The sequence below is a fragment of the Salmo salar genome, chromosome ssa06, assembly GCF_905237065.1.
Source record: "Salmo salar chromosome ssa06, Ssal_v3.1, whole genome shotgun sequence".
Lineage (NCBI taxonomy): Eukaryota > Metazoa > Chordata > Actinopteri > Salmoniformes > Salmonidae > Salmo > Salmo salar.
The window spans coordinates 10039647-10057500 of record NC_059447.1 but is presented as its reverse complement, the minus strand read 5'-3'; the positions used below and the strand labels follow the sequence as shown (position 1 = coordinate 10057500).

The window sequence follows — 17854 nt, the reverse complement described above, 5'->3', positions numbered from 1 at the left end:
TTTATTTGAACAGTGAGAGACAGAATAACAACAAAAAAATCCAGAAAAACGCATGTCAAAATTTTTATAAATAGATATACATTTTATTGAGGGAAATAAGTATTTGACCCCTCTGCAAAACATGACTTAGTACTTGGTGGCAAAACCCTTGTTGGCAATCACAGAGGTCAGACGTTTCTTGTAGTTGGCCACCAAGTTTGCACACATCTCAGGAGGGATTTTGTCCCACTCCTCTTTGCAGATCTTCTCCAAGTCATTAAGGTTTCGAGGCTGACGTTTGGCAACTCGAACCTTCAGCTCCCCCCTCCACAGATTTTCTATGGGATTAAGGTCTGGAGACTGGCTAGGCCACTCCAGGACTTTAATGTGCTTCTTCTTGAGCCACTCCTTTGTTGCCTTGGCCGTGTGTTTTGGGTCATTGTCATGCTGGAATACCCATCCACGACCCATTTTCAATGCCCTGGCTGAGGGAAGGAGGTTCTCACCCAAGATTTGACGGTACATGGCCCCGTCCATCGTCCCTTTGATGTGGTGAAGTTGTCCTGTCCCCTTAGCAGAAAAACACCCCCAAAGCATAATGTTTCCACCTACATGTTTGACGGTGGGGATGGTGTTCTTGGTGTCATAGGCAGCATTCCTCCACCTCAAAACACGGCGAGTTGAGTTGATGCCAAAGAGCTCCATTTTGGTCTCATCTGACCACAACATTTTCACCCAGTTGTCCTGTGAATCATTCAGATGTACATTGGCAAACTTCAGACGGGCATGTATATGTGCTTTCTTGAGCAGGGGGATCTTGCGGGCGCTGCAGGATTTCAGTCCTTCACGGCGTAGTGTGTTACCAATTGTTTTCTTGGTGACTATGGTCCCAGCTGCCTTGAGATTATTGACAAGATCCTCCTGTGTAGCTCTGGGCTGATTCCTCACCGTTCTCATGATCATTGCAACTCCACGAGGTGAGATCTTGCATGGAGCCCCAGGCCGAGGGAGATTGACAGTTATTTTGTGTTTCTTCCATTTGCGAACAATCGCGCCAACTGTTGTCACCTTCTCACCAAGCTGCTTGGCGATGGTCTTGTAGCCCATTCCAGCCTTGTGTAGGTCTACAATCTTGTCCCTGACATCCTTGGAGAGCTCTTTGGTCTTGGCCATGGTGGAGAGTTTGGAATCGATTGATTGATTGCTTCTGTGGACAGGTGTCTTTTATACAGGTAACAAACTGAGATTAGGAGCACTCCCTTTAAGAGTGTGCTCCTAATCTCAGCTCGTTACCTGTATAAAGACACCTGGGAGCCAGAAATCTTTCTGATTGAGAGGGGTCAAATACTTATTTCCCTCATTAAAATGAAAATCAATTTATAACATTTTTGACATGCATTTTTCTGGATTTTTGTTGTTGTTATTCTGTCACTGTTCAAATAAACCTACCATTAAAATTATAGATTGATAATTTCTTTGTCAGTGGGCAAACGTACAAAATCACCAGGGGATCAAATACTTTTTTCCCTTACTGTAAATTAAACACAGATGACCCTTGCTAATTAGGAAGCTCTCTGATATGTTGTGACTGATATGTTGTGATGGACTGTCATTATAAATGCTTCACAGGAACCTGGTCAAATTATGTTTGTAGTGTGGCTAGCCACTGAATGGCTCTGAATTCACTGTCAGTGTGCAGTCAAAGCTACTAACCACGTTTGGAGCTAACTAGTGTTCTCAAATCGTTTCCTTATGTCGACAGCAGATATGAGTTGTATTCATAATATGGCTAACTTACATATATTTAGAGAAAACAATTTATATTAAGTGGCTAGCTAACTAGCTAGCATTAGCAATGTTTGGTGGTCAATGAGACTGAGAGCTAACTAACCAGCTGAGCTAGCAAACAATGTAACAAAATAATAATTTTGAAAAAGGCTCTGCATTTCAGGAATCACAGTAGCAAGCATTGGAACGCTGCGATTGGTTGCCCAAAATTCTGGGGCGAGGCATAGTGAAGCGTCAATTAGCTTATTGTTGCTATATTTTTATTTTATTGTCAAACTAGGGCTCTGGAAATGTCAGATTTGTTTTTCTCAATAGAGATCCTCAGTAGAGAGGCCTACATGTTTATGTGCCAGCTAATAGGCTAATTCATTTGTGACTAATTCATCACTAAATGAAAACACATTAGCTAGATCGCTAACTGTGAATATTGCTGATGGTTAGCCGTGTAATTGATTAACCACAGTAAATGTAATGCCCTAAAAACATTCCAGTGGTGGTCTCCTAGGACTCAGCGCCAACGTGTACCTCACACGCTCTACATCGCAAAGACATAACAGAAATGTAGTTTTTTAAAACAGTGCCTGTCGCTCAATATTGAGAGTTGAGAAATAGTGATCATACCCCCAGAAAGCTGAGACCCTTCCCCTCTTCAACTAACAACATGTTTTCAAAACTGTTTTTCCTGCAACTGCATTTTGAATGAAAGCATTTTTCTCTCCCACTAAATAGATAATTGGAAGGAGAGGGCGTGGCTGGCTCATCACAGCAACTGGCCCCGGCGAAACGGGCACTGTCAGTTGCGGGCACTTTCAAGGCAGGAATCAATTCACTTTACTTTAGGCGTACTGCTTGACCAAATCATGATTTTAGCCGGCCAAAAAAAAAAGAAGTTTTGAGTGAGGTCACCAGCTAGAATTTGCAGCTGCCAGTTTTTCTACATTCACAGCCAAGTCAAAGGGTCGCGAAATGCGACTAAATGTTCTTGGTCTGATGCCCTCCTAAAACAATAGTTTGTATATAATGGATTGTCAGTCCTTGCATCCATAGCTCTTTCTATGAATTTGAGAGTGGTTACATGTCTCCGCCCCCATCCCTCAGCTTTTTACCAAAACAGTGGCGGGGTGTCAATTGTTTGATTTTCCAACTGCAGGTTGCCCCTTTAATAGTAATATACTGTATTAGTAATAGAGTAATAGTATTTGTGCCCAGGAAGGGTGGTGGTTGATTAATATGCTGTATAAAGCAGTAGTATAGTATTTGTGCCCAGGAAGGAATGGTGGTTGATTTAATATGCTGTATAAAGCAGTAATATAGTAGTATAGTAATAGTATTTGTGCCCAGGAAGGAATGGTGGTTGTGATTTCTGTTGTTGTGTTCCAGGGTTTATGAGTGGGTCTCTTTGTCCTCCTGAAGTCATGAGGAAACTCAAAACTGATATGAATGTCAATGATATGATAGTAAGTTCTTCCCATCTTTTTCTCTCTGTGTGTGTATAATATACTTTATAATCTGTATGGGATAACATAATGTTCCCTTGTTAACATCAGATAGGCTATGGGACCACAGAGAACAGCCCTGTAACATTCCTTGGTTTCCCGCGAGACAACGAGGAACTGAAGACAGAGACAGTGGGACGTATCCTGAACCACACTGAGGTATCAAACCTTAACTGACACCAGACGTGTACCTACTTTATGTGTGTGAGCGAGCAAGTGAGAGTAGAGAGACAGAGAAGAGATGGTCATGTGTCTAATGTCAGGGTCCTAATTCATCTACATGCTCTATGTGTAATGTTTCTATTCCTCCTTCTTTAAAACGCATATGAAACCATACCTGTTCTCTTGGCCAGGCGAAGGTGATGGATGTGTCCTCTGGAGAGGTGGTTCCTCTGGGGGATCCAGGAGAGCTGCTGATCAGAGCTTACTCTGTTATGCTGGAGTACTGGGACGACCCAGACAAGACCAGTGAGGCTATCACCAAAGACCGCTGGTACAGGACCGGGTAAGAGATGAGAGATTCAGAGACCCCAGACGGGGACCCCAGACCCCAGACAGGGACCCCAGACAGGGACCCCAGACGGGGACCCCAGACCCCAGACAGGGACCCCAGACAGGGATGACAACAGATTAAAAGTGAGACCGACCGTTAACTGTGAATGTCTCTCCACAGTGACATAGCCAGTCTGGACAGGTTTGGGTACTGCCGTATAGTGGGACGTATAAAGGACATGATCATTCGTGGAGGAGAGAACATCTACCCTGCTGAGATAGAGCAGTTCCTTCACACCCATCCCAAAGTACAGGAGGCCCAGGTGAGAACCACACCCATCCCAATGTACAGGAGGCCCAGGTGAGAACCACACCCATCCCAACGTACAGGAGGCCCAGGTGTTTATTTTCTCTCCCTGTCCTGTCCACCTCTCTTTCTCCCCAGGTGATAGGCGTGAGAGATGAGAGAATGGGGGAACAGGTGTGTGCCTGTATCAGACTGAAGGAGGGACAGGACTGTAGCAGAGAGGAGATCAGAGACTTCTGCAAGGGACAGGTGAGACAAAGGAACAGGTCACCTGGGAATTGAACACGGGCTCCTGCAAGACACAAAATGGTTATCCCACTGAGTTGAAGTCATTATAACCAGATGGTTATCCCACTGAGTTGAAGTCATAACTAGATGGTTATCCCACTGAGTTGAAGTCATTATAACCAGATGGTTATCCCACTGAGTTGAAGTCATTATAACTAGATGGTTATCCCACTGAGTTGAAGTCATTATAACTAGATGGTTATCCCACTGAGTTGCAGTCATTATAACCAGATGGTTATCCCACTGAGTTGAAGTCATTTTAACTAGTCTTTAGGTCAGTCCATCATTACCAAGCATCTGCAACATGTCTTATGTGAACGAGAAGAGTAACTGTTTATACTTGTTCCAGATTTCTCACTTCAAGATCCCCCACTATGTGGTGTTTGTGGACATCTTTCCACTGACTGCCTCTGGAAAGGTAGGATGGCTTTATGACAACATTAAACAAATCAGGTTATCCAGGTTAATGATATTAATACCAGCATAGACTACTGTAGTGATCACCTGTGTGCTTTTCCTTTCCTAGATCCAGAAGATCAAACTACGGGAGGAGATGGAGAAGAAGCTGGGTCTGTGATGGACAGAGGGTCCTAGACAGACTGTGTTGGTTCCAGTTGGAGAGAGTTTGGTTACAAAGGGTCTCTGTCTGTAACAGCAATATATTTTGCATTTCAATAAAACCAAGAGCAAAAATAAAGTCTAAGCTCTGTTATGTTACGGTTCATGAGTGATGTGCAACAGAAACTCTTTCAGTATTTATTTTTCAATATCTTTATTTCATTTTATCGAACAGACTGGACAACTAATTGTACATCATGATATGTGATCTTGGACTGATGTACAATAGTAAAACTCAGGTTCTTCATTTTAAACATGCCATAAAGACATCTGAAATAAATAGAACTGTAATAATGCCAAACGTTGGAATGTACAAATGTGTTGTTAGGCAGAATTACAATGCTTAGTTCCAAACCTGTATACATGGGGACATAGCAACAGGCTGACATAGAGCTCAGAGTGATGTGGTAAAGGTGGGTGACATCTGTGATGACCTTCCCACCGTCTGCCGTATTCTTTCTCTTTACTCTCGTTTTCCTTATTAGGATGCCGGTGGGCGGAGCCGGGAGGATCATCAGCGACATGGGACACACCTGGGCCCGGGTGTATCCCAGGATAAATACACCACTTCCCCATTCATGGAGGAGACTCCATACAGACACCTTTATAGATTTTGTTGTGGTATTTTTGTGGCCTTTTGGTTGTTTGATTTGGCACCTTTCAACACCCCGCATTATCACATTTATGCATGCAAATGTAACCGATGTGAAATGGCTAGCTAGTTAGCGGTGGTGCGCGCTAGTAGCGTTTCAATCGGTGACGTCACTTGCTCTGCGACCTTAAGTAGTTCTTCCCCTTGCGCTGCAAGTGCCGTGGTTTTTGTGGCGCGATGGTTAACGATGCTTCGTGGGATGTCAGTGGTTGATGTGTGCTGAGGGTCCCTGGTTCAAGCCCAGGTTGGGGCGAGGAGAGGGACGGAAGCTATACTGTTACACAAAACACTCACTTACACTGCTGATTACACACACCATTGTTAATTGTATTCAGTTTACTTTATTTAATAAATATATTTTGTTATTCCTTGTCTCCACGTTGTTTCCCTTTTGTTAAGGACTTCGAGCCGGTTCGTGACACATCATAGACCATGGGAGTAAGCAAGCACTCCAAATGATAGTTCTAGAATTCTGGAAGAGGTGGAATAGTATTAAGGCCAGTTTCCTGGACACAGATTAAGCCTAGGTCAAGCGATGAATGTCAGGATACCGTGGCTTTCTCCGCCAGAAGAACATTACAGATGGTGTATTATCCATGTGTGAGTTCAAATCAGAACATTGAAAAATGCAGGCAGTTTAAGATCCCGGCTAGCTTCTTTAACCTGATTCAGCCAAACATGGCTGAGACTGAAAAGTATAGGCATCTATTGATTATGTTGAATCGTGTGTTGGTGAAGGACTACAAGCAATGAACAGAAAACATTAGTGGTTCTAAAGAAGACATAGTCGGCCATTTTACATTAACTCAAATCATGATTGGCTTGATTTAGTTACCAATGTTAGATGTGGACAGTTCAGGGATATTTTATGTTCCCCTTTTGATAAGAAAGGACCAGCCTGTATAAAGACAAGTTAAAGGATTACGTTAATGGATGGATTACTCATTAATGGATTACATACATTGGAAATACAAGTAAGTACACCAACATGACCTTTCCATTCATAACATGTGGAGGGTCAATTGCCACAATAGATTCTCTATGGTAAACAAGGAAATACCTCATTTTATTTGTACAAAATGATTGTCAAATAGTTAAGTGTGCTTAGTCTGCTGAAATAGAAGTTTAATTTAATACAGAAGATAATACCCACCTGAGGACAAAATAGTAAAAAAAAAATGTTGGCAGCAACCAGGACTAAACGTTAGTGGTTGCAATTCAGATTCACTGTGCGGGTGATCTTTGTGCGTATTGATGGTTTAACAAGAGATCACCTCGTGTTGAAATGGTGCTCAATGTGGGTTGCTATTAGCCCAGTCTGTCTAGGTCCCTCTGTCCATCACAGGCCCAGCTTCTTCTCCATCTCCTCCCTCAGTTTGATCTTCTGGATCTAGGAAAAGAGAAACACACAGGTGATCACTACAGTAGTCTGTGCTGGTATGATTACTCTCATTATGAATTTCATGACACAGAACATTGGTCAACTGCTGATCTGAATGAAGAGAGAGAAAATACGCTGTCATGAAGCCATCCTACCTTTCCAGAGGCAGTCAGTGGATAGCTGTCCACAAACACCACATAGTGGGGGATCTTGAAGTGAGAAATCTGGAACAGTAGAAGCAGATCCATGCAGCTATAAACACAATATAACATAGTATATAACAGAAGTTCTAAGCCTGACAATGATCGATTCACAGGTCATGTCACTTCCTGTCTCTGTGTCACCTGTCCCTTGCAGAAGTCTCTGATCACCTCTCTGCTACAGTCCTGTCCCTCCTTCAGTCTGATACAGGCACACACCTGTTCCCCCATTCTCTCATCTCTCACGCCTATCACCTGGGGAGAAAGAGAGGTGGACAGGACAGGGAGAGAAAATAAACACCTGGGCCTCCTGTACGTTGGGATGGGTGTGGTTCTCACCTGGGCCTCCTGTACATTGGGATGGGTATGGTTCTCACCTGGGCCTCCTGTACTTTGGGATGGGTGTGAAGGAACTGCTCTATCTCAGCAGGGTAGATGTTCTCTCCTCCACGAATGATCATGTCCTTTATACGTCCCACTATACGGCAGTACCCAAACCTGTCCAGACTGGCTATGTCACTGTGGAGAGACAGTCACAGTTGACGCTCGCTCTTACTTTTCATCTGTTATTGTCTGGGTCTCTGTTTGTTTCTCTATGTGTCTTTATCTCTCTCTGGCTCGCTCCCTCCATCTCTTTCTCTCTATCCATCTCATCTCTTACCCGGTCCTGTACCAGCGGTCTTTGGTGATAGCCTCACTGCTCTTGTCTGGGTCGTCCCAGTACTCCAGCATAACAGAGTAAGCTCTGATCAGCAGCTCTCCTGGATCCCCCAGAGGAAACACCTCTCCAGAGGACACATCCACCACCTTCGCCTGGCCAAGAGAACACAAGGGTATGGTTTCATGTGTTTTGAATAAGAATTAATATAAATGTTATTCATATATTGTTAAATTAGGTCCCTAACATCAGACACAATACTATCGCTCTCTCTCTGGCTTTCTCCTCTCACTTGCCCTTTTCTCTCACAAACACACTCATACAGTATGTATATGGTGAAGGAATGAAGTCCCTAACCTCACAGACACATGGCAGTCTCTCTCTTGTCTTTGCTTTATTATTGATATGTTTGTTTATTTGTAATTTGGCTTATTTGACTATTGTTTTTTATTTTAACTTGGGTTAGTTTAGTTGATTGCCCAAAAAAAATTGTTTGAGGGATGTTTTGGTTGGCCCAATATTGTTGAAGAGAGCATTGAGAGCCATGTGTTTTGGTTCAGTTAGCTTGGTAGCTAAGTTTGGTTAGCAATTCACTTGTTTTTTCTGGGTTTTTGTTCAAGTGGGAGTCCTCTCCTGTTCAGGCTTATCAGTGAGTGTCAGTAGGAGGCTCGTGGTGTTTTTGTTTTAGGTGGCAGTGAACGTGGATAGAGCTTCCTTTTTCCCCTACATCGGCTCGGGAGCACCTCCGTGGTTATGGGGGGGCCGCCAGTTCTGGTTGTCTTTTCCACTCCACTGGTTTTGTGTGCATAAAACCCCACCACATGTGACTGCACGAAGACCAGGGCCAGTTAGTTGTTTTTGGAGGATAGTGGGGTGTGGCTCCTGTTCTTGAACCCAGACTGACAGCAGGTGAGTTGTGTATTTTTTTGGGAGCATTTGTGATAGTTGTATTGGTTGAGGAAAATGTCTTAAATTCTGAGTAGTTTTGTTCAAGCTCCTTCAGAGGTAGCCTTAGAGTTGTGTACTAAGGAGCAGTTAATTAAAATTGCTGAACATTATCAGATTGAGATTGTTGATAAAAAAATTAAACTGTTAAAGCTAAATTAAAGCAGGGTCTTAAGGAAATAGGTGTTTTTCAGGGTCAGTCTGCTAGTAGTGAGGGTACAAGTTCAGTCTTTCATTAACTTTTGAGCAGCAGCGGGAGCTGTTGCAAATGCAGTTGGAGATTTAGCATTTCTCAATCGCTCTTAGACCAGAAGGACTAACACCGTTTGTTTCACAGAATCTTTGTTTGTTGTCTAAATTTGATGAGTCAGATCCGGACACATACTTTGCTTTATTTGAGCGTATTGCGGAAGCTAGAGCTTGGACAGATTTGGACATGACTATGTTGTTGCAATGGGTACTTACAGGTAAAGCACGTGAGGCTTTTGCAGCACTGAGTGTAGCTGACAGTAAAGTGTATGCTAAAGTTAAATCAGCAGTTCTGAAGGTTTACGAGCTTGTGCCAGAGGCATATCGTCAACGTTTTCGTTACAGGAAAAAGTTAGATTCACAAACCTATTCTGAGTTTGTTCGTGATTTGACTTCTGCATTTAATTGTTGGTGTACAGCTTCTGAAGTTAGTACTTTGAGGGTCTGTCTAATTTGAGTGTGTTAGAACAGTTCAAACATTCTGTGTCCAGGTTGCTACATACATGAATGAACGTAAAGTTAAGTCTCCAAGTGATGCAGCAGTCCTTGCAGATGAGTACAGGCTAACACATAAAAGCCATTTTGAGTTAAACAGTGACATGTACCATAGAAATAACTTTACTTCTAGGAATAGTAGGTCACCTTTTTTTGGAGCTTCCTTCCAAAGGCCTCAGCAGAAGTTTGGGTCTGGAGGACTTAAAGCACCGGTTAATGCTAATACCTGTCGCTACTGTTTAGTTGAAGGACATTGGAAGAAAGATTGTCCTCTACTTAAATCAAAAAAGTCAGGTCAAGTTAAACCTGCTGTGATGGCAGCTCCTGTTTCAGCCTCTGACCACCAGGGTGAGTTTTTTTCAGCCACTAGTTGAGTTTGATTCTCAGTCTTCCCACTGATTTTTCAGCCTTTATTTCAGATGGTGTAGTGTCCCTGGTAGATGGCAACCAAAATGTTTCGATCAAGATCTTAAGAGACACTGGAGCTTTAGATTATTTTATTCTGGAATCTGTTTTGCCCTTCTCTAAGGAGTCTGATACTGGCAGTTGTGTAATGGTACGTGGTATGGGTTTAGTTCCATTCTCTTCGCCTTTACATTAAGTTACCTTAAAATGTGGTCTGGTAGAGGGTGATGTAGATGTTGGGGTTAGACCCCAGTTGCCAGTTAAGGGAGTCCACATGATTTTGGGGAATGATTTGGCAGGTAGTAAGGTGTGGGCAGATGGAAAAGTAAACATCTTTAAGAAGCAACCTTCAGTGTCCCCAGCAAGGGTATCTCCAGATAGCAACTGTATCTCCTGAGGTATTTCCAGTTTGTGCTGTTACCCGCTCTGCTTCTCGTCATAAGGTTGAGAGTAAGCCAGAAAGTCTTGAGTTGCCAGTCAGTGGTGAGGAATAGTGGTCAGTGTTACTTTCTTCTTGATGGACTGTTGGTTAGGAAATGGGTTCCACACTATGATCAGGGTCTAGGAGAACCAGTCTTTCAAATAGTTGTACCTACTACTTTGCCAAATAAAGTGTTGCAAACTTCACATGGTGATGTGGCAGGTCATATGGGTGTTCATAAAACTTTTGATCGCATACTCCGTTATTTTTTCTGGCCACGTTTAAAGCGGGATGTAGTTCATTTTATTAAAACTTGTCAATTAAAACCTCTACAATCCTGTTATGTTACCCCTCCTAAACATCTACAATCCTGTTATGTTACCCCTCCTAAACCTCTACAGTCCTGTTATGTTACCCCTCCTAAACCTCTACAGTCCTGTAATGTTACCCCTCCTAAACCTCTACAGTCCTGTAATGTTACCCCTCCTAAACCTCTACAGTCCTGTTATGTTACCCCTCCTAAACCTCTACAGTCCTGTTATGTTACCCCTCCTAAACCTCTACAGTCCTGTTCTGTTACCCCTCCTAAACCTCTACAGTCCTGTTATGTTACCCCTCCTAAACCTCTACAGTCCTGTTATGTTACCCCTCCTAAACCTCTACAGTCCTGTTATGTTACCCCTCCTAAACCTCTACAGTCCTGTTATGTTACCCCCCCTAAACCTCTACAGTCCTGTTATGTTACCCCTCCTAAACCTCTACAGTCCTGTTATGTTACCCCTCCTAAACCTCTACAGTCATGTTATGTTACCCCTCCTAAACCTCTACAGTCCTGTTATGTTACCCCTCCGAAACCTCTACAGTCCTGTTATGTTACCCCTCCTAAACCTCTACAGTCCTGTTATGTTACCCCTCCTAAACCTCTACAGTCCTGTTATGTTACCCCTCCTAAACCTCTACAGTCCTGTTGTGTTACCCCTCCTAAACCTCTACAGTCCTGTTGTGTTACCCCTCCTAAACCGCTACAGTCCTGTTGTTATGTTACCCCTCCTAAACCTCTACAGTCCTGTTATGTTACCCCTCCTAAACCTCTACAGTCCTGTTATGTTACCCCTCCTAAACCTCTAGTCCTGTTGTTATGTTACCCCTCCTAAACCTCTACAGTCCTGTTATGTTACCCCTCCTAAACCTCTACAGTCCTGTTATGTTACCCCTCCTAAACCTCTACAGTCCTGTTATGTTACCCCTCCTAAACCTCTACAGTCATGTTATGTTACCCCTCCTAAACCTCTACAGTCCTGTTATGTTACCCCTCCTAAACCTCTACAGTCCTGTTATGTTACCCGTCCTAAACCTCTACAGTCCTGTTATGTTACCCCTCCTAAACTTCTACAGTCCTGTTATGTTACCCCACCTAAACCTCTACAGTCCTGTTATGTTACCCCTCCTAAACCTCTATAGTCCTGTTATGTTACCCCTCCTACACCTCTACAGTCCTGTTATGTTACCCCTCCTAAACCTCTACAGTCCTGTTGTTATGTTACCCCTCCTAAACCTTTACAGTCCTGTTATGTTACCCCTCCTAAACCTCTACAGTCCTGTTATGTTACCCCTCCTAAACCTCTACAGTCCTGTTATGTTACCCCTCCTAAACCTCTAGTCCTGTTGTTATGTTACCCCTCCTAAACCTCTACAGTCCTGTTATGTTACCCCTCCTAAACCTCTACAGTCCTGTTATGTTACCCCTCCTAAACCTCTACAGTCCTGTTATGTTACCCCTCCTAAACCTCTACAGTCCTGTTATGTTACCCCTCCTAAACCTCTACAGTCCTGTTATGTTACCCCTCCTAAACCTCTACAGTCCTGTTATGTTACCCCTCCTAAACCTCTACAGTCCTGTTATGTTACCCCTCCTAAACCTCTACAGTCCTGTTATGTTACCCCTCCTAAACCTCTACAGTCCTGTTATGTTACCCCTCCGAAACCTCTACAGTCCTGTTATGTTACCCCTCCTAAACCTCTACAGTCCTGTTGTTATGTTACCCTTCCTAAACCTCTACAGTCCTGTTATGTTACCCCTCCTAAACCTCTACAGTCCTGTTATGTTACCCCTCCTAAAGCTCTACAATCATGTTGTTATGTTACCCCTCCTACACCTCTACAGTCCTGTTGTTATGTTACCCCTCCTACACCTCTACAGTCCTGTTATGTTACCCCTCCTAAACCTCTACAGTCCTGTTATGTTACCCCTCCTAAACCTCTACAGTCCTGTTATGTTACCCCTCCTAAACCTCTACAGTCATGTTATGTTACCCCTCCTAAACCTCTACAGTCCTGTTATGTTACCCCTCCTAAACCTCTACAGTCATGTTATGTTACCCGTCCTAAACCTCTACAGTCCTGTTATGTTACCCCTCCTAAACCTCTACAGTCCTGTTATGTTACCCCTCCTAAACCTCTACAGTCCTGTTATGTTACCCCTCCTAAACCTCTACAGTCCTGTTATGTTACCCCTCCTAAACCTCTACAGTCCTGTTATGTTACCCCTCCTAAACCTCTACAGTCCTGTTGTTATGTTACCCCTCCTAAACCTCTACAGTCCTGTTATGTTACCCCTCCTAAACCTCTACAGTCCTGTTGTTATGTTACCCCTCCTAAACCTCTACAGTCCTGTTGTTATGTTACCCCTCCTAAACCTCTACAGTCCTGTTATGTTAACCCTCCTAAACCTCTACAATCATGTTGTTATGTTACCCCTCCTACACCTCTACAGTCCTGTTGTTATGTTACCCCTCCTACACCTCTACAGTCCTGTTATGTTACCCCTCCTAAACCTCTAGTCCTGTTGTTATGTTACCCCTCCTAAACCTCTTCAATCATGTTGTTATGTTACCCCTCCTAAACCTCTACAGTCCTGTTGTTATGTTACCCCTCCTAAACCTCTACAATCCTTTTGTTATGTTACCCCTCCTAAACCTCTACAGTCCTGTTGTTATGTTACCCCTCCTACACCTCTACAGTCCTGTTGTTATGTTACCCCTCCTAAACCTCTACAGTCCTTGTTATGTTACCCCTCCTAAACCTCTACAGTCCTGTTATGTTACCCCTCCTAAACCTCTACAGTCCTGTTATGTTACCCCTCCTAAACCTCTACAGTCCTGTTGTTATGTTACCCCTCCTACACCTCTACAGTCCTGTTATGTTACCCCTCCTAAACCTCTACAGTCCTGTTGTTATGTTACCCCTCCTAAACCTCTACAGTCCTGTTATGTTACCCCTCCTAAACCTCTACAGTCCTGTTATGTTACCCCTCCTAAACCTCTACAGTCCTGTTATGTTACCCCTCCTAAACCTCTACAGTCCTGTTATGTTACCCCTCCTAAACCTCTACAGTACTGTTATGTTACCCCTCCTAAACCTCTACAGTCCTGTTGTGTTACCCCTCCTAAACCTCTACAGTCCTGTTGTTATGTTACCCCTCCTACACCTCTACAGTCCTGTTATGTTACCCCTCCTACACCTCTACAGTCCTGTTGTTATGTTACCCCTCCTAAACCTCTACAGTCCTGTTATGTTACCCCTCCTAAACCTCTACAGTCCTGTTATGTTACCCCTCCTACACCTCTTCAGTCCTGTTGTTATGTTACCCCTCCTAAACCTCTACAGTCCTGTTGTTATGTTACCCCTCCTAAACCTCTACAGTCCTGTTGTTATGTTACCCCTCCTAAACCTCTACAGTCCTGTTGTTATGTTACCCCTCCTACACCTCTACAGTCCTGTTATGTTACCCCTCCTAAACCTCTACAGTCCTGTTGTTATGTTACCCCTCCTAAACCTCTACAGTCCTGTTATGTTACCCCTCCTACACCTCTACAGTCCTGTTATGTTACCCCTCCTAAACCTCTACAGTCCTGTTATGTTACCCCTCCTACACCTCTACAGTCCTGTTATGTTACCCCTCCTAAACCTCTACAGTCCTGTTATGTTACCCCTCCTAAACCTCTACAGTCCTGTTATGTTACCCCTCCTAAACCTCTACAGTCCTGTTATGTTACCCCTCCTAAACCTCTACAGTCCTGTTATGTTACCCCTCCTAAACCTCTACAGTCCTGTTATGTTACCCCTCCTAAACCTCTACAGTCCTGTTATGTTACCCCTCCTAAACCTCTACAGTCCTGTTATGTTACCCCTCCTACACCTCTACAGTCCTGTTATGTTACCCCTCCTAAACCTCTACAGTCCTGTTATGTTACCCCACCTAAACCTCTACAGTCCTGTTATGTTACCCCTCCTAAACCTCTACAGTCCTGTTATGTTACCCCTCCTAAACCTCTACAGTCCTGTTATGTTACCCCTCCTAAACCTCTACAGTCCTGTTGTTATGTTACCCCTCCTAAACCTCTACAGTCCTGTTATGTTACCCCTCCTAAACCTCTACAGTCCTGTTGTTATGTTACCCCTCCTAAACCTCTACAGTCCTGTTGTTATGTTACCCCTCCTACACCTCTACAGTCCTGTTATGTTACCCCTCCTAAACCTCTACAGTCCTGTTGTTATGTTACCCCTCCTAAACCTCTACAGTCCTGTTGTTATGTTACCCCTCCTAAACCTCTACAGTCCTGTTATGTTACCCCTCCTAAACCTCTACAGTCCTGTTATGTTACCCCTCCTAAACCTCTACAGTCCTGTTGTTATGTTACCCCTCCTAAACCTCTACAGTCCTGTTGTTATGTTACCCCTCCTAAACCTCTACAGTCCTGTTATGTTACCCCTCCTAAACCTCTACAGTCCTGTTATGTTACCCCTCCTAAACCTCTACAGTCCTGTTATGTTACCCCTCCTAAACCTCTACAGTCCTGTTATGTTACCCCTCCTAAACCTCTACAGTCCTGTTATGTTACCCCTCCTAAACCTCTACAGTCCTGTTATGTTACCCCTCCTAAACCTCTACAGTCCTGTTGTTATGTTACCCCTCCTAAACCTCTACAGTCCTGTTATGTTACCCCTCCTAAACCTCTACAATCATGTTGTTATGTTACCCCTCCTAAACCTCTACAGTCCTGTTATGTTACCCCTCCTAAACCTCTACAATCCTGTTATGTTAACCCTCCTAAACCTCTTCAGTCATGTTGTTATGTTACCCCTCCTAAACCTCTACAGTCCTGTTGTTATGTTACCCCTCCTAAACCTCTACAGTCCTGTTGTTATGTTACCCCTCCTAAACCTCTACAGTCCTGTTGTTATGTTACCCCTCCTAAACCTCTACAGTCCTGTTATGTTACCCCTCCTAAACCTCTACAGTCCTGTTGTTATGTTACCCCTCCTAAACCTCTACAGTCCTGTTGTTATGTTACCCCTCCTAAACCTCTACAGTCCTGTTATGTTACCCCTCCTAAACCTCTACAGTCCTGTTATGTTACCCCTCCTAAACCTCTACAGTCCTGTTGTTATGTTACCCCTCCTACACCTCTACAGTCCTGTTATGTTACCCCTCCTAAACCTCTACAGTCCTGTTGTTATGTTACCCCTCCTAAACCTCTACAGTCCTGTTATGTTACCCCTCCTAAACCTCTACAGTCCTGTTGTTATGTTACCCCTCCTAAACCTCTACAGTCCTGTTATGTTACCCCTCCTAAACCTCTACAGTCCTGTTATGTTACCCCTCCTAAACCTCTACAGTCCTGTGTTATGTTACCCCTCCTAAACCTCTACAGTCCTGTTATGTTACCCCTCCTACACCTCTACAGTCCTGTTATGTTACCCCTCCTAAACCTCTACAGTCCTGTTGTTATGTTACCCCTCCTAAACCTCTACAGTCCTGTTATGTTACCCCTCCTAAACCTCTACAGTCCTGTTATGTTACCCCTCCTAAACCTCTACAGTCCTGTTATGTTACCCCTCCTAAACCTCTACAGTACTTGTTATGTTACCCCTCCTAAACCTCTACAGTCCTGTTATGTTACCCCTCCTAAACCTCTACAGTCCTGTTATGTTACCCCTCCTAAACCTCTACAGTCCTGTTATGTTACCCCTCCTACACCTCTACAGTCCTGTTATGTTACCCCTCCTAAACCTCTACAGTCATGTTATGTTACCCCTCCTAAACCTCTACAGTCCTGTTATGTTACCCCTCCTAAACCTCTACAGTCCTGTTGTTATGTTACCCCTCCTAAACCTCTACAGTCCTGTTATGTTACCCCTCCTAAACTTCTACAGTCCTGTTATGTTACCCCTCCTAAACCTCTACAGTCCTGTTATGTTACCCCTCCTAAACCTCTACAGTCCTGTTATGTTACCCCTCCTAAACCTCTACAGTCCTGTTATGTTACCCCTCCTAAACCTCTACAGTCCTGTTGTTATGTTACCCCTCCTAAACCTCTACAGTCCTGTGTTATGTTACCCCTCCTACACCTCTACAGTCCTGTTATGTTACCCCTCCTAAACCTCTACAGTCCTGTTGTTATGTTACCCCTCCTAAACCTCTACAGTCCTGTTATGTTACCCCTCCTAAACCTCTACAGTCCTGTTATGTTACCCCTCCTACACCTCTACAGTCCTGTTATGTTACCCCTCCTAAACCTCTACAGTCCTGTTATGTTACCCCTCCTAAACCTCTACAGTCCTGTTGTTATGTTACCCCTCCTAAACCTCTACAGTCCTGTTGTTATGTTACCCCTCCTAAACCTCTAAAGTCCTGTTATGTTACCCCTCCTAAACCTCTACAGTCCTGTTGTTATGTTACCCCTCCTAAACCTCTACAGTCCTGTTATGTTACCCCTCCTAAACCTCTACAATCATGTTGTTATGTTACCCCTCCTAAACCTCTACAGTCCTGTTGTTATGTTACCCCTCCTAAACCTCTACAGTCCTGTTATGTTACCCCTCCTAAACCTCTACAGTCCTGTTGTTATGTTACCCCTCCTAAACCTCTTCAATCATGTTGTTATGTTACCCCTCCTAAACCTCTACAGTCCTGTTGTTATGTTACCCCTCCTAAACCTCTACAGTCCTGTTGTTATGTTACCCCTCCTACACCTCTACAGTCCTGTTGTTATGTTACCCCTCCTAAACCTCTACAGTCCTGTTATGTTACCCCTCCTAAACCTCTACAGTCCTGTTGTTATGTTACCCCTCCTACACCTCTACAGTCCTGTTATGTTACCCCTCCTAAACCTCTACAGTCCTGTTATGTTACCCCTCCTAAACCTCTACAGTCCTGTTATGTTACCCCTCCTAAACCTCTACAGTCCTGTTATGTTACCCCTCCTACACCTCTACAGTCCTGTTATGTTACCCCTCCTAAACCTCTACAGTCCTGTTATGTTACCCCTCCTAAACCTCTACAGTCCTGTTATGTTACCCCTCCTAAACCTCTACAGTCCTGTTATGTTACCCCTCCTAAACCTCTACAGTCATGTTATGTTACCCCTCCTAAACCTCTTAAGTCCTATTATGTTACCCCTCCGAAACCTCTACAGTC

General features: G+C 43.8%; 2 protein-coding genes across 5 annotated transcripts in view; one reads left to right on the top strand and one right to left on the bottom strand.

The window, feature by feature from the left end:
- LOC106606226 (medium-chain acyl-CoA ligase ACSF2, mitochondrial) overlaps positions 1 to 5913 on the top strand; it is a 94866-nt gene extending 88953 nt beyond the window's left edge. For 2 of the 4 annotated variants that reach the window (XM_045719720.1, XM_045719721.1), the window contains 7 exons: positions 3148 to 3224; positions 3315 to 3422; positions 3617 to 3768; positions 3937 to 4078; positions 4201 to 4311; positions 4700 to 4768; positions 4877 to 5062. In XM_045719720.1, the coding sequence (XP_045575676.1) occupies positions 3148 to 3224; positions 3315 to 3422; positions 3617 to 3768; positions 3937 to 4078; positions 4201 to 4311; positions 4700 to 4768; positions 4877 to 4927 (710 nt within the window). In that variant the 3' untranslated portion in view covers positions 4928 to 5062. Of the gene's footprint in view, positions 1 to 3147; positions 3225 to 3314; positions 3423 to 3616; positions 3769 to 3936; positions 4117 to 4200; positions 4312 to 4699; positions 4769 to 4876; positions 5063 to 5453 lie in introns of those variants that run through there. The other 2 variants (XR_006770123.1, XR_006770124.1) reach the window with 2 other exon arrangements.
- Positions 5914 to 6942: 1029 nt separating this feature from the next.
- Positions 6943 to 10129, bottom strand: LOC106606225 (medium-chain acyl-CoA ligase ACSF2, mitochondrial-like). Its single transcript, XM_014202367.2, has 6 exons — positions 10109 to 10129; positions 7863 to 8014; positions 7579 to 7720; positions 7346 to 7456; positions 7157 to 7225; positions 6943 to 7010 (listed from the first exon to the last, which is right to left on the bottom strand). The coding sequence occupies exons 1-6, from the start codon at positions 10127 to 10129 to the stop codon at positions 6960 to 6962; spliced, it is 546 nt and encodes a 181-aa protein (XP_014057842.2). The 3' UTR covers positions 6943 to 6959.
- Between the last annotated feature and the right edge of the window lie 7725 nt (positions 10130 to 17854).